The sequence below is a fragment of the Astatotilapia calliptera genome, chromosome 6, assembly GCF_900246225.1.
Source record: "Astatotilapia calliptera chromosome 6, fAstCal1.2, whole genome shotgun sequence".
Taxonomy (NCBI): Eukaryota; Metazoa; Chordata; class Actinopteri; order Cichliformes; family Cichlidae; genus Astatotilapia; species Astatotilapia calliptera.
Genome location: NC_039307.1, coordinates 35,529,382 through 35,545,779, shown reverse-complemented (window position 1 = coordinate 35,545,779; position 16,398 = coordinate 35,529,382). Strand labels below are relative to the sequence as shown.

The following is a 16,398-nucleotide window of genomic DNA, read 5'->3' as shown; positions in this document are numbered from 1 at the left end:
AAATTTTTTTTGTATCGAAAAAATATCGAACCGTGACACCAAAGTATCGAACCGAACCGTGAATTTTGTGTATCGTTGCACCCCTAACATATATATATATATATATATATATATATATATATATATATATATATATATATATATATATATATATATATAGTGTGTTTGTTTTTTGTTCTTGAATTCGACATAGAAACGTGTTGTGATTAATCGTAATTTTTTGTGAAATGTAATTTTGTGAAATGAGAATGTTAGTATTGTGCAGTATTTCAAAAAAATTTTCTTGACAAGATAAATCTGAAGACCATATATTGAAGCACTATAGAGTTATATATCCAAAGCCACAAATAAACGCCTGTTTTATTAGCATTAGTGTTATTTAGTATTTTTTAAAAAGCTTTTGCTATAAAGTGTCTAGTGATCCTGTCAATCAATTGTTATAGGTGATATTATTCAGATGATTGACGTTTGATAGTTTTGTAAATTTAGATGCCAGACTGAAGTGGAAATTTGCACAGCTCTTACATATAAATTAAATAACTGCACTTGACCATAAAAAGGTCAAATTTGTGCTTATTTTCCTAAATTGAGACTACTTTGAAAGGAAACAGATTGATATGACAGAAGACTGAGCTTTAGTGAAGAAATAACTGAGCATTTTTCTGAGTTTATGCTTGATGGCAGGTTGAGAATTTCAGTAGTAGATCATCGTAAAAAGTTCTGTAACAACGTGATATTGTAAGATAATTAAATCTGGTTTGGTAGATGTTTTGCATTGCTGAAAAAATGGAGTAATTCTCTCATCAATTTTGAATGTCAAAGCTTCTTTATTGTAAATGGGTCCTGAAATAATTAGCGCCTTTACTTCCTCCAACAAATCACTGTTTGCTGTTGCGATTTTTGGGGTAACCAAGAGAAGGCATACAGAGGCTTCTCACCACACAAGTATGACTAATGAGCTGGAGTTTGGTAGTTAGAGAAGGTTCTCCTACAGCAGGTGAAGAAAAGGAAGTTGATGATGATGAGGTCGACTCGTTGATTTCATGTCTCGAAAGGGAAGAAGTGTCTTATGTTACAAAACTGCATCTGAGCACAAAACACCAAAAAATGTCTGTTTTTCAGTGAAACAAATCCTACAGTGTGTGTACCTGTTTAGCTTGGTGTGTGTCTGCTGTGATTGAAACTATGTGTCTGGATGTGTGCGTGTGTGCACCACTGGTACTACACACACTCCTTGCAGCCACATTCCACAGGCTTCTCCACGTCCTGCGTAAACGAGGTGCCGTCGTCGCATTCGAAGGTGAGCCGCCGGCGTCGCACCCTCAGAGGAGCGCAGCAGGAGGCGGCGCTGATGTCCGGCTTCGCTGTCGTTTGGCAGCGACCTTGACATTCAACCCAGGAAAAAGGTTTTGACGTCTGGCAGAGGATGGTGCCACGCTGCAGCCGGTGGTAATCCCTGACTGGCTCGCCTCGACATGGGGACTCTGTGGGAGGTAGCACAGGCAGATGGATAAAAGAGGGTCCAACTGTGTTTCCATAAGGTAAAGATGAAAAATATTTGACCTTTTGCGTGATCAAACTTTTAAATTTGAACTTTTTCTTAAAGTGTGAGACACAAATAAAAAAATGAAAAATGCAAAAAACTGAAGAGTGGCCAAACTAACTATTAACAGAAATCATTTTTTTAGTGTTTCATAGTGTTTAACTCATCTGTCTTTGATTAAAAGAAACTACCGTCTTTCTACTGCACAGAAACTACCATCTGAGACCATAAACACAGTTTATGGTAGTTTGACGTGTGAGCGATTACACTATGTTATTCATTTAGTAAATTATGATTCACAGAATGAGTCAAGAGAAACAGTGGTAGAGAAATAGGTTATGCTTTGAACTGGGTCCACCCTGTAAAGGACAAGTTGCTACCTGTAAGCGTGCAGCATCCCTCAGTTTTTTCTCACCCAGCTCTCTTGTCAGGTCCAGTTTCTAATGACCACAGTCTCTGGGGTTCTTTCTTAAAATAAGCTCTATAACAAATTTGTTCTATAAATATCTTGCAGATTTCTGCGATGTTTAATTTTGAAGCTGTGAAATTTTATTTGTGAATCAGTATAATTGTCTTTAATTCTCATTTGAATCCTTTATTACGGTAAGACTTTCTAATTTGTGTTGTGACATCTGAAATCTTTTTAACTATTTATTTGTAACAGTGCAGCTGAGCAGACAGGCGAGCAAAGCGAGAGAGCCGGGGAAACAACATGCAGGAAAAACCTGGGATACTTCAGCATATGGTTGCATGCTCAGCCCGGTGAGCTATACTGGCCTTTTTATTTTGGAAGCACTTTGAGACTATGGCTGTCACATGAAATATATATAATGATAAGTAAAAACTTAACTTTTAAAATATCAAGTAGAGTATAATTTAATACCCATGAAATCATGATACATGTTTTAAAGGCTGGCATTATTTTCTTAAATACATAAACCTCTCAGCACCCTGTAACAATTTCAAATACCGACTGCTCATCCCGACTCACCTATATCACAGCTCTCTCCAGTGTACCCCTGCTCACAGATGCACCTTTCTCCATCCTCTGTCGTCTGACACTGGCCATGCAGACACTTCAGACCCCGGCATGAGCCCGTGGGCTCCTTCTGGAGGTTACACAGTGCACCGTAATATCCCTCCTCGCAGTCACAGCGGTATGTTTCTGCATCCAGCACCACGCACACACCCTTCACACACCTGGAATTAAAAGAAGCAGATGAGGAAAAGAATCAGTATTAAAAAAGGATTTTATAAATGTTACAAAAACCACTTTGAGTAATGAGTGAAGACATTTGGAAGCACACGTCCTGTACTAAGCACGTAACATGCCACGATAAGTGCTGCTCACTTGCTGCCTTCACAGGGGTTGGCACCAGCTGCTAGAGTGACAACATCCACTCTAGTAAGACCTCCTGTTACTGGCTGGTCACAGTGTTGTCCTGTCCAACCTTGCTGGCAGTGGCACTGAGGGCCCTGTGAGAGAGAAGACATCTGTGCTTTACTCGTTTTCTACGAAACTGCAGTTCTTTAATACACTATGTTGAGTTCGATACAATTTTATTCATACAGAATCACATCAGAACCACAGTTGCCTCAAGGCCTTTTATATTGTAAGGTAGAGACCCTACAATAACAGAGAAAACTCCAATGATTAAACAACCTCCTACAAACAAGGACTTGGCAACCGTGGGAAGGAAAAACTCCCTTCACAGTTCAGGGAGGGGCAGCCATCTGCAGCAACTCGTTGGGGATAATGGGAGGAAGACAGGACAAATAAAAAACTGTGTGTATAACCTAATTTATATTAGCTCAGTAATAGCTTGATTACACCCAGAAGCACTGAGCTAGCATTCATTCATTCAGGAAAACAGGAAATTTAAAAGTGATCTGGAAACTAGAGCTAAATTAAATCATAATCACACTGTGACACTTTGACAACATTCTTTGTAAATTACATGTTTGTCTCCTAATTTATGTAAAAAATATGCTTTAATTTAACATCTATGCCATTATTACGTTTGCAAGAGGTTTCACTGCTGACAGTGTGTTGCTACCTGTGGACCGTTGGGTTGGCAGATGCCGTGCAGGCAGTAGAGTTTGCGACAGGCTTTGCAGCCCGGCACCACCCCCAGCTTCATGTGGCTGCGAGTGAAGTCCTGCAGCTCGTGGTTGATATAAAGGTTCCTGATGCAGCCGTGGAAGCTTGACATGTTGAGGGTCTGAGAGGAGAGACCCAGAGAGGCTGGCATCACTTCCTCAGGCATACCTGGACAGACAGAAAATCAATTGGTTATGTCAGAATATTCCACAAAACTGTGGAGCATGAATACAAAGGTTCATGTCTGAACTGAGGTGTGAAGCCCTGGTCCTACCTCCCACATACAGACGGGCCTCCCCTGTTGCTGGACGACTTCCTCCCTGACTGTCCAGTGTTGTTGGCTCTCCTCCATCCACTGACAGGTTCACCATCCGATTAAAGGTCACCAGCTCTAGCGTGTGGAAATGCCCATCGTTGACAGTCTCTGTGCTATTATGGAGGAGGCAACAACATTGCATTATGTTTTAGGCACTATGTAAAAATGTAACTGAGCGGAAGGACAGTGGAGCAGCTACGTCTTTTTGTCAGTGACTGTTTCCACTTTGATTTTTGCTGGTATTATTCAAATGAATAACAACTTGTCTTTCTTTCTCTTTTAGATACTAATGATCAGTCTAACCTTTAATCCAGGAAGCTGGTGAACTAATGTACAGTGCCCTAAACTAAACATTTGCCTCGTGGAAGTGGGGCCTGTCCCTGCATTCGCTGGATGAGTAACTTCAAGACTTTTCCATTTGGATGTTCAAAAAGAGGAAAAGAGTTGTGTAATAATTTGTGCATATTAACCAAATCCAAAATCGGCCTGGTGACTGTTAAGAGCTTTAAACTCAAAGATGATTACTAGAGCAACTAAAAAAATATCAACAACAACTCTGGCCTCAGCCTATTCCCTGAACATTGATGATGACTAACATGCCAGTCAGTTTATAATGGCCATGAAAGGTTGCTATCATGCAGGCAGAGAAGAGGCCTGTCTTATCTGTAAAGGCAGATCGTTCCACAGTTTTGGAGCTGCTACAGCAAAAGTTTCCACTCAGTCCTGGGTACATTCAGGAATAGCCGATCAGCTGACCTGAGAGAGCGGTTGGGTGTATAAATCTGTAGCAGCTCAGAAAGATAAGATGGGGCTAGGCCATGGAGGGCTTTAAAAGCAAATAAAAGAAATTTCAAATGAATCCTTAAAGAAATGGGCAGCCAGTGAAGTGAAGCTAAAATAGGGGAGATGTGCGCAAACTTTCCAGTGCCAGTTAAAAGACGCGCTGCAGCATTTTGCACCCTCTGTAGATGAGTAATGTATGAAGCACTGATCCCTATATAAAGTGCATTACAGTAATCCAGCCGAGTGCTAACAAAGGCGTGGATTAATAAGGTAAACTTAACTCAAACCAGAACACGAATAGAAAACAAAATACAATGACCCAGTGTTAGACACTAACACTATCCCTATATCATTTTCTTTGTCTCTAATTTTAGTCACTTGTTACATTTTTTTCCAGTTTTCTCATCGCTCTTCTCTTCTCAAGTCTTTATCTGTTCGTTTCTTTTTTTACATCTTGGTCCCAAAGCCCTCTCGTCTGCAGCTGCACATCACACAGATTTGCCCAAAGCACGTGTGTGCGGGAGGCTGCCAGCTGGCCGTGCCTCCTCCTTCTTAACACTGAACCATGCAAACATTTAAGCACTTGATACCTGATCAAGTGGACTCTCAACTATAAAGTGTCCTCTGGCTGAATCTGTGATTAAATCAGAAAACCCACAGCGCTGATGTCATGTGTCCACATTCCCAAATAAAGCAGGACTGTCTCTGAGCAACGACACAGACCTAACGGGCGCTGAGCATGGTTGCTGAGCTACAGTGAGCTGAGAGGATGATGAGGGCCTGACAGGAGTCCAGTGGATTATTCAGCTCAACAAACTCTCAGCTTTTGAACTTCTGATGATCAGAATACAGTAATCAACATGCAGCAGTTTGCGTGAATCAGAGGGTTGAGTGTAATGTTAAACATGTTGAGCCGGTCAAATTCAGGTGCCAATCATGACCCTCACACGGTACAACTTCAGTGCTTAGTCTAAATGTAGTGCACATTTACTTCCTGTCTTTAGGAGAAATGAAGCATTTGATTGTTTATTTTACTGCATTAAAACAACTGAAACCCACATTTTTTTACCTTTAAATTTAACAAATGTCTGGTTCCATTTTTCCTGCTAACATATGAGATTAGTAAACTAGTGAATAAAGTTTAAGCATTCTTACTGGGAATGCAATATGAAATATGAACGATTCCTTCTTACCAAGAGGGAGTCATTCATATTTTTCAGAACTATACCATGGTTATTCTTAGATGTGCTTGATTGAATGCTTGGTTTTTAGTAAAGTGTTATGTCCTTAGTTCACAGCATGAACCCAAGCTTGCACATTCCCAGAAAATCAGCCTGATAATGTCTTCTTTGTCAAAATCCACTGTAGAAACAGGATATTTATTTCAGATTTGCACTGCCTCATTGTTGGTCTCTCTGTGTCACCAGATTTAATAAAACGCAGCTTTTGGCCTGGTGGATCAACTGGATGTCTTCAAGGAAACATTATTTGTAGTATAAAATTCTCTCTTTATAATTCATTTGAAAGTGTTTCTGTGGTTCAGCTACAAATGAGAGACTGTAATACAAAAGGGGGATTTAGATAAAATAGATGGATGTTTTAGAACACTGAATCAAACTGTTCAACACAGTGTGGAGAATTCATAGTCATGATATGAAAAACCTTTAAGTAATGCGTTGCCAAGTTAACTAGCGTGCACCAGCCTGTGCAGTCACCTGATATCACTTTGTACCTCAAGATGTGGCAGTAAGTCACTTAGTCCAATTTGAGAGGAAGTAGCTGTGCTTAGTAAACTTCTTTTCTATAGACAGTCTATGATTCTGACCACTTCTCACTCATGCTGAAGGAGTCAGTGAATTAAACTGCGACAACAAACAAAAGACCAGCTGAAGCTTTTGGCAGGATGGAGATGAAAGCCTGCCAGCAAAGCACCTCTTTTCCCCATGCCCACCCCCTAGCCAGCTGCGTCAGGCAACACCAAGGCCTGCAGGCACGGTCTGTCCAACAAGCTGAAATCAAGTAGCATCGAGAAGATCATTATTCAGGTTGTTCATTGGGTGATTTATATGCTGTAGCAAAGTTCAGCATTGGTAAATGCAAACACTGGTTACTCTATTGTCCGTGCACCCATAGAAATGACAGGCAGCCAAGTTAAAAAAACAAAAATGGCATTGCTTAAGATCCAGAACTGCTACTGAGCACTAAATGAGGGATGCTGCACATTGCAGCTTTAGAGTACTGTGAAACTGTCTTTCAGTTTGCCAGTTATACAGACATTTAATCTAATTTCAAGTTATACCCCTGATTACTACGGATATACTACAATATACTACTGATTTTGTTTCTGGAAATATTTTTGCGATTGTGTTGTGTGAGGAAATTGTGTGTGAGATTAACCTCTGACACTGTGCTTAGAACATATTACCCTGCTTTTCTAAATGTTTCCCTAATATGTCTATTTAAGCATATTCATGAGAATCAGAAGGACCACCCATCAGCCATGGGTGACGGGTGGTCCTTCTGACCACTGTGTGTGTGTGTTTACCTGTAGATAGCAGTGGCAGGTTGGTTCCCTGGGTCATATGTGACCCTGACATGACCCTGATGGAGCTCCACAGCGATTGGCTCATTGTCCCCGTTATAGAGCAAGATACCATTTTCCTCTGCTGTTGACACCTAACGCACAGACACGCACAAAAACACACCAATAAAGGTCTGTGTGTGTGTGTGCCTGAACTTGCTGCTGCTGAAATTGATTTCTGACACTCTTCCGTGTCTGTCACCTAACACGTGCTCTCGCTAGGTGTGGACTTGTGAGCATGTTCTCACCTGTAGCGTGATGTTCGTTTGAGGCCAGTTTTTGACATCTTGAAGCTGAACATAAGAATCCCTGTCAACAAAGTTGACGCTGACCAGCTTCTCACAGTTCTGACCCTCAAAGCCTGGCAGGCACTGACACACTGCAGTTCCCAGCTTTTCCTCACAGAGGGCACCGTTCTGACACTGAGCAAGCTGGCAAGGCAGCGGGGCAGGAAGGGCCACCTCACAAAACTCACCACTGAGGAGGAAAAAGAGGTCATAATAAAGGATATCAGACATGACATACAAAGAAATACAATGATCCCACTTCCTACCATGATAATCAAACCAGCACTATGGTCTTATGATGATAAAGAAACTCACAGTACCCAGTTTCTTAGATTTGTATCTGCACAGTTCATAGTTTTTTAAGGTTGCCAGCACCTGTATCCCTGCGGACAAACACAACTGTAGCCATCCAGATGGTCAACACACTGGGCTCCATTCTGACATCGATGATCCACACACTCATTATAATCAATACCGCAGTCTGGCCCCACCCACCCTGGGATGCATACACACCTGGAACACAAACACACACAAATATGCATAAATACTAATTAACAAATGGTGTAGGATTTGGGGAAGTAAATAGAAACATTAGAAAAAATTAACTCTGTATATGTTTATCTGCATGTGTCTGTAATTTCTCTCTCATCTGGGATCCCAAACTTAGCCAAGTCTGAAGTAATTGTGTGTGTGCGTGTGTGCGCATTTTCACCTGGGGCCGTTTGGAGTGCTGACGCAGGTGGATTGATGCTGACAGGGGTTTCTACCAGGAGAGCAAACACCTTCCTCTTCTTCACACAGCAGACCTAAAACAGGTGTTACAGGAATCTGTCTGTGAAGGTTCTCAGTCATCCAGGTCATCGTAGTCAAAGGAGCTTGCAAAGAAAAGCTTCTGGACTTCTTTGCAAGCTCCTTTGACTGTTACAGGAATCCTCAATATGTTACTGTGATGGATCAGCTATGCAGCATTTTTCTAAGTGAACAGTTTGTAAAATGTAATAAATATTCAGATGCTGCTTTTGTACCCGTGTAGTTTGGAGGGCACAAGCAGGTGTAGTTGCCAACTCCGTCGACACAGGTGGCGCCACTCTCACAACCATGGTCCTCACAATCGTCCACGTTCACCTCGCAAAAAGTGCCATGGAAACCAAAAGCACATGCACAGCTTAAAAAAGAACAAAAGAAGAAACTTGACTATGAAGACGAAACATTTAGACAAATTCAAATATTTCCATGTGCTAAATGCATTAACGCGCTAATATCAAACGTTTATTAGCATGGTATATATTTTAGCATACTAATGTTTGAATCTTAGCAGGTGGGCTTGATTCTGCAACATGATGCCACATCCATCCACTAGACCAAATCTGTTGGTGGGGTTGGTAAAGAGGTTTTTTCTGCTACTTTCACCAAATTTTTGTTACCTGAATCCTCTAGTCTGCTCATCACTCAGGCAGGTTCCTCCATTGGTGCAGGGATTGCTGACGCAGGCGTCAACTGGAGTCTCGCAGTGTTTGCCCTACACACCACATGCATGCAAACTGAATTGACAGCATATTTTTGATGAGCATAGACAAACAGATCAGGCCAAGCTGAGTAACCGGATGGGATTATCAGAGACAGATGTGATCTCAAAACAATCACAGACTACACACGAACACATAAAATATTGGATCAGTGGCTTTAAACATCAGATCTAGCTCTGTAAATATATTACTGTGGGACTGCCAGAGCTCATATTTTGATGATAAAGCTTAAGAAAACAATACAAACTCAAACTCAAACTGCAACAAGCAACACACACACACATAGTTGCATACCGTGAAGCCAGACTTGCAGACACAGGTGTACTGTTGTGTGTGGTGGACTTTGCAGATGCCCTGGTTCTGGCAGGGGGAAGACACACACGGACTACATTTGGCCTGAACAGATGACTCCACCAGACCTGATTTTACACAAACATACACAGCTGTAAAATCTATACAAGTCATTTTAACACACATGTGAGGCACACATGACAAATACACAAATGTATCAATCACAGGCAAGACGCAATGACCAATCCTAAATTTAGAAACAAAACATTTATGTTTTATTTTTCTTTAATTTCCAGATATAATTATTTCTGGTGCACAGTCCAGTGCACAGTAAATGGATACATTTATTTATAATGAATTATTTTGCTGTTAGATGAATCAATCAGAATGAAACACATGTATTTCTTTTTAAAGAAAAACATCTATTATGTTGTGTCTGTTTTTTGTTTTTTTTATTTAAACTGCTCTGCTTTGGCAAAAGCCTGAGGAACATTTGTATTCTGGTGTGTTGGTTGACATGACTCTGGTTTGAGCACACAGGCCAGAGTATCTGCATCTGATTTATAGCAAGTTTTACACATATGTGAGATACAGGGTTGGGTTGGACTGACTACGTGATCATTCTGCAACGCGGCAAAACTTGAGGTGCAGAACAGGTTTGTGTTATGTGAACCCTGTTGGGATTATAAGGCTGTGACACAGTGACTAATTGGGTTCAAAATAGATCCACTAACAGCTGTGACAGACGCATTAATAACCACTGTTTATTAATATAATACAAAAAAAAAAGCCTATCTACTTTATTATTTTGGATACTCCTACTGTTGTGTGCCAGCATGACAAGTGACAAATTATTAAACGGTTGCTTGTTTGCACTCTTTACAGAAGTGACATTTCCTACTATGTGCAAGACTCGTAAGAAGTGAAATGAAAAATTGTTCCTGTGCAATGACAAGAGAAGCTCCACCCTGTTTGCAAAAGGCTTCACAGAAGGTGTGAGAAATAATTAATTAGAGTGAACCGCCACAATAAATTTTACAGTGCAATAGTATTTTAGAAATACATCATTTAAAGTGTTAATGCACACAAAGTCTGATAGGAAGCCACTGAAGGAAAATTCACACTATGTTCACACCAGAAAGAGAGTGCGATTAAACTTCTGGGCTTGATGATGTTGGGGCCTCTTTTCTTTTCGCCGGTGCCATGTTTAAATTAAACTTTAACTCCGTGCACTCTTGTTTACAGCAGTTGCTGTTCCTCTTAGTAACTTTGTTGCCTTTTATTTCACAACTTTAAGTCAGTAGTTTTGCTTTGTTTTTTGTTTTTTTGATAAGCAGAAAAAGGCTAGAGAAAAACATAGGAGAAATCTGAATCCCTAACCTCTAACCACTGCTTTACAAGTCATTCAAAAGTCAAATGTTGATTAACAAATAAAGCCATCTGAGTGATATTACCAGCTGATGATGATTAAATGCACCTTCTTAACAACTTCTTGTTTTAATATTTGTATTAGTATGCTTCTGCTCTAAAAGATAAACAACAAACAGTGAAGGCAAGACAAATGCAAACAAATTAGATACTCCAAGAAAGGAGATTAAATTAAAAACAAAGAGTATAAAATTGCAAAGAGAGATAGGCAAAACCTCTAGAAACAGATTAAATAGACATTAAAAGGGCAACAAAGGCATAGAAGGGATTTAAAAATGACGAATGCTGTCAAATTTCAGTGAGACGATTATTTCACCAGGGGCGACTTCAAGATTTTTTGATGTGAACAGGTTAGGGATGCCCCATGGGAAATCACAAATACACTAAGCAATGAGAATTGGCTTAACATTTTTTCAGACTCTTGTGTATTCCCCTTTGTCCTAATACTGATGGTATTATAGCTGAATAAAGGCGGGAAGATGGTTTTACATTTACTTATATAAAAGTAACAACACCACAGTGTAAATGGTGGTCACACCAGATACTGACCGGTTCTGGGTCCCCAGACCCCCAATAGCGCAAAAAACTGCACATTCCAGGGTGGCCTTTTGTTGTGGGCAGTCTGAGGTACACCTGTGCACTACTCATGATGTCAGATCAGCATCCTGATGTGGCACACCTGTGAGGTGGGATGGATTATCTCAATATAGCAGATGTGCCCACTACCACACATTTGGACTGATTTGTGACCACTGTTTGGGAGGGATGGTTATATTGTGTATCTGGAATGAATTTTAGGTCTCTACGTCCATCCCATGGGGAATGGGAGCAAAAACAAAAGTGTTGCGTTTATATTTTTGTTCAGTGTATATACGGATACAAAACATTTATTTTTTACTACATTTAGTAAAAATGATAATTATTCTTTTTTTTCTTAAATCTACAATAATTAAAACTGTAATTGTGATTTTACTAATTTAATTTAACTCTAATTTAATTTTGAATTATTATTGCTCATTGTGGAATATTTGGTGTTTGTGAAGGCTGTGAGTCTAAAACAAACAGCTTGCCAGCGAAATTTAGCACATTTTTATTAAAGCAATTTTCTGCATACTTTAACTTCACAGTCAAAGACACGATCCACTATAGTGTCTTTAGCTGTTAGTGTGTGGGAGTAACAGCAGTCAACACCCTCTGAAGGTCAAACAGAAAAGAAAACCTTTCATTAAATATCATCTATTACGAAGCAACAGTATGTGGGCGTTGATCATTATACAAATTCAATTGCAAAAATCATATATGATGGAAATAGCCAATTAACTGTTTCTTTACAATTCACCCTACAGACAACAAATTATATTAGTGTTTCATGTGAACAGTTTTAGATTGAATGCTGAGCCAGTTTGGTGAAAGAGCAATTTTATAAACCAAGTAAAATATTTTATTCAGCTACAAAGTCTTATGAGATGCATAAAACTAAAGCTGCTGTAAGGTGCGCATGTTTTTCACTGCCAGCTTACCTACACACTGGAACTTGTCGGCAGGCGTGGTGAGCAGCAGCTTGCCCTCCATGCCGCGGGGGCCAGCACAGCGGGCGATACCAGGCTCCTTATAGCCGCTCTTCACCCACTCTGACAGCCACAGCAGACGGCAGTCGCAGTACAGCGGGTTGGCTCCAATTGCTCTGAAGAAATAAGCAGATGAAGAGTCCGCTCACTGATGGAGATAGTGAGACAGAAAACAGGTTTTGGAGGAAGGATGGGAGAACAGAAGCGAGTACACTGAAGGCACGAAAAGAGAAAATGAGGCAAGAGAGAAACTACAAAAGTTGGATTGAGTGGTAAGGTTTGAAGAGAAAAAAGGAGAGTGATGTTAGAACGATGAGGTTTTAGAGTTACACGCCTTTTCTAACAGTTGGAACGCTATACTAATGCTGGATTTAACCAGTTAACCACTGCATTGCATCACCTCTTCTGTTGACCTCTGTTAAAGTGCTTGGTAGGTGAGGAGTCCAGTTCCTACATGAAAGTGAAACGTTATCCTCACTCTTGCTGGGAGTTTAGCTGCTCCACAGTTTGGGTTTTTTGTTGTTTTCTAATGCTCTGAATGTCAAAATGGGTGACAGATCTTGAGTGCAGGCACTGATACTTTATTTTAAAAAGTATTTATTTATTTATTTACATGTTTTTAATGGAGCAATGTTGCTGGAATGCATACAGAATACACCTTGGCACCTCCCTGACATCATGTCCACATGTGATAACCAAGGTGATCCAGGACTATAACCTTCGATTACAGCTTGTATTATTCCTAACTGCACATTTATCATTTAGCATTAATGATACCTTTGCAAAAACAGAAAAGAAAAAACACAATAGACGACACTTCCTGTGGCAGCTGACAGAGTTCAATCTGCCAAAGACACTGATGTTACACTTCTACACCTCCATCCTCACCTCCTCCATCACCATCTGTTACTCTGAAGCCACTGCCAAGGACAAAGGCAGACTGCAATCTGCCATTTCTCCAGGACCTGTGCACCCTCAGGATCCTGAGGCATGCAGATGGATTTGTGGCAAACCCATGGGAGGAGTATATTAACATTTTTACCCAGACTCTTCTCCCTACTTTCTTAATACTTAATATTGTGGACATTTACACACTCCACAGCTGGAACAATTTGATCTGCCTGAATGTATTTGACAGTGCTTTCACATTCTAGTTGTTTCCGCTCATATTTACATTTATCCATCGTAGCTTGTTGTAACAGTCTCACCCCATGTTAGGCTGCCCATGTGTGTGTAAACTAATACAGACTGATTCACATTCTGCAGACTTGTGTCTGTTTTTAATGCAGGGCTACCCAAGGGCCTGAAGATCACGACCACTCAAAATTGGTTTCCGCCTTGTCTCTAGTGTGGGGGGGATTTCTCTGGATTTTCTGAATCTTTTAATGATATTATGATCTGTAGGGAATGAAATCTCTAAATTCTTTGTAGTTTCACAGTGAGAATCGCTGCTGAACTATTGACCCAGGCACTCTTTACTGGTGAAGACTTTTTCAAATGCAGGTAACTCTACCTGTCTGGGATGCTCTTATACTCCTGCTCCTTGCTGATCTGTTACTAACCAGCTGTGTCATGTTTCACCAGGTGTTTTTTTTGTCAGCATTACACAACTGTTTCACTTGTTTGAGAACTAACAATAAACATTTTAAGGTTTTAAAAAATGATGTCATATGTTTGAAATCCTTTTAATAATTCACTCTCACTTCAACACTATGCACTCCATATTGTACATATGTGCCATTTCTTTGCACAATATTCAAACTGCTGACCTCTGTATATTTTGCATAGATGTACACACACACACACACACACACACACACACACACACACACAACACACACACACACACACACACACGTGCATGTACATCCTTATAATTGTACATATATTTATTCTTACATCTGGCTTGTTTCTTATGTTTCTTGTATTTTTGCACACCACTGTTGCTTGTGACACTTGCATACAAGGATCTCACTCACATGTGCTGTACCAGTGATGTGACGTGACAATAAAAGTGATGTGATTTGATTTAATAAAACCATACTGAACCCTGCTTTTGTATAGATTTAAATTTTAGAAATAAGGCTAAAGCCATTTCATAGCTCACAGTAAGATCTGGAGTAATTTTGCTTTTAGACATTCCAGAAAGGAAATGAACCTGGCGTGATAACTTCCTGTGATAATGACAGCTTACTTGGGATAGAAATCTGAGAACTAGATTTTTGTCTGTTGACTGTGTGTATGCATGTGAAGAAAAGAAAACAGCCATTGTTATTTCATGTGACTGCAAGCGCTCTCAATGAATAACTTTAGAAAAAGTAGGATTATGAAGTGGGGAATGAAAGTATCAGGAGAATATAGCAGAAGAGAAGACGTAGAAAGAGGGGATTAAAATGAGTGAAAACAGGGACGAATGCGCTGATATCAGAGAGGAAGGAGGGTTGACCTTTAACAAAATGCGCTGCAATATTTTTCAAAGCCACAGGGTGGAGCTCTCAGACCTCAGTGCTCACACAGAGACAGTGTCACACATACTGACATGCTTGTGAAATTCTAAAAATGTATTCATATATGAGTGGTCCACTTGATAAAATAATTGGAGACAAATGTGGGATCAAATACTACTCAATGCAAAAATGTCCCCACAATGACACAGAATACGGTCAGAGCATTTCAAGTCATGTGAGAGAAAAGTCAATTCTTATCAGTCGATTAACCTCCTAAGCTCTGGGCTTTTTTGTTTTTTAAATTTTCATCAGGAAAATAAACAAAGACTTCAGGTTTAGCAGCAGCTTTGCAATTGTAAAGCCACAGTGAGCCTGAAATCTCTTGGACTCTATGGCTCAGAAACACTTAAAGAACAATGAAGACAATGTGTTACTAGCCCACAGTGAGATTTAAACACCCTTACAGCAGTGAACTGTAACACTCATGTAGTTGAAAATGTAAGAGAAAATCTGCAATTCAACCAAATTCAATGAAATGGAAATGAAAAATAAAATCTGCTTCCATTTTGGTTTTGGTTTTTGAAATAGGAAGCCTCTTCACTCAGAATGTCACACGCATATTAACGTGTGACTTGTGCTTGAATACTAGATAAAGCCTGGACCCATTATGGGGATCTTTAGGGTGACGGGGGTTCTTCATGTTGTTTGTTAAGACTGCATTGTTCTAGTACCACATCATCACCACCACCTTATCCATGACAGAAAATGAGAAAAATCAGAATTGGTGCAATTCAAAATTTTCTGTAGACCTTACTGGGGTTTTTTTAAATGCAAAATGTTAGCTATTATGTTTCAGGTAGCGCACTGCTGCAAATTCACAAAGGATTCAAATGCAGGCTCTACCTCAAGAAATTAAGAAATCATCACAGAGCAAAGCTAAAGTCGGTTTCTGCAGCGGAATAAGTGACGAGAGATCACTTTACAGCCCAATTTGTTCTCTTTACATACTGGGAGTCAGCAAGGTCCTATTGCAGAGATGATGCCATGCTTCAGAAGTCAAAATGCCCCCCCCACACACACACCTCATTTTACATCCTTTTTGCTCACATTTAATCATCCTTCTCTTTCCTTCCTTCTCCTTCTTTATCTTTATCTTGCCCTTCTCGAGCCATCTCCATTTTGCCTCTCTTCCCTCTATCCACTATCTCTGCAGATCATCACGTGTCATACTTGCATGAAGATGATTATGCTGTATATGCTCTCTCTCTCTCTCTCTCTCTCTCTCTCTCACACACACACACACACACACACACACACACACACACACACACACACACACACACACACACACACACACACACAGGCCTCAGATCAATAGAGCTATGGGAAGCAATGGATCTCTTCAGCTAATTAAATCCAGCAGCAAACCACTTCACTTGAAACCACTCATTCTCTGGGAACTGGACTTTATCTGAGTGGAACCATAAAAGCAGGGAAATGAACATGCATCTCTCTCTCTCTCACACA

The 16,398-nt window shown here is 40.2% G+C and overlaps 1 protein-coding gene across 2 annotated transcripts in view; it reads right to left on the bottom strand.

The window, feature by feature from the left end:
- Nucleotides 1–807: 807 nt before the first annotated feature.
- slit1b (slit homolog 1b (Drosophila)) overlaps nt 808–16,398 on the bottom strand; it is a 79,642-nt gene continuing 64,051 nt past the window's right edge. For both annotated transcript variants that reach the window (XM_026171939.1, XM_026171940.1), the window contains 13 exons: nt 12,377–12,540; nt 9,432–9,556; nt 9,036–9,130; nt 8,637–8,776; nt 8,324–8,417; nt 7,987–8,124; nt 7,573–7,801; nt 7,289–7,419; nt 3,919–4,073; nt 3,601–3,812; nt 2,895–3,019; nt 2,535–2,743; nt 808–1,484 (listed from right to left, as the gene is read on the bottom strand). In XM_026171939.1, coding sequence (XP_026027724.1) covers nt 1,222–1,484; nt 2,535–2,743; nt 2,895–3,019; nt 3,601–3,812; nt 3,919–4,073; nt 7,289–7,419; nt 7,573–7,801; nt 7,987–8,124; nt 8,324–8,417; nt 8,637–8,776; nt 9,036–9,130; nt 9,432–9,556; nt 12,377–12,540 — 2,080 coding nt within the window. In that variant the 3' untranslated portion in view covers nt 808–1,221. The remainder of the gene's footprint in view (nt 1,485–2,534; nt 2,744–2,894; nt 3,020–3,600; nt 3,813–3,918; nt 4,074–7,288; nt 7,420–7,572; nt 7,802–7,986; nt 8,125–8,323; nt 8,418–8,636; nt 8,777–9,035; nt 9,131–9,431; nt 9,557–12,376; nt 12,541–16,398) is intronic.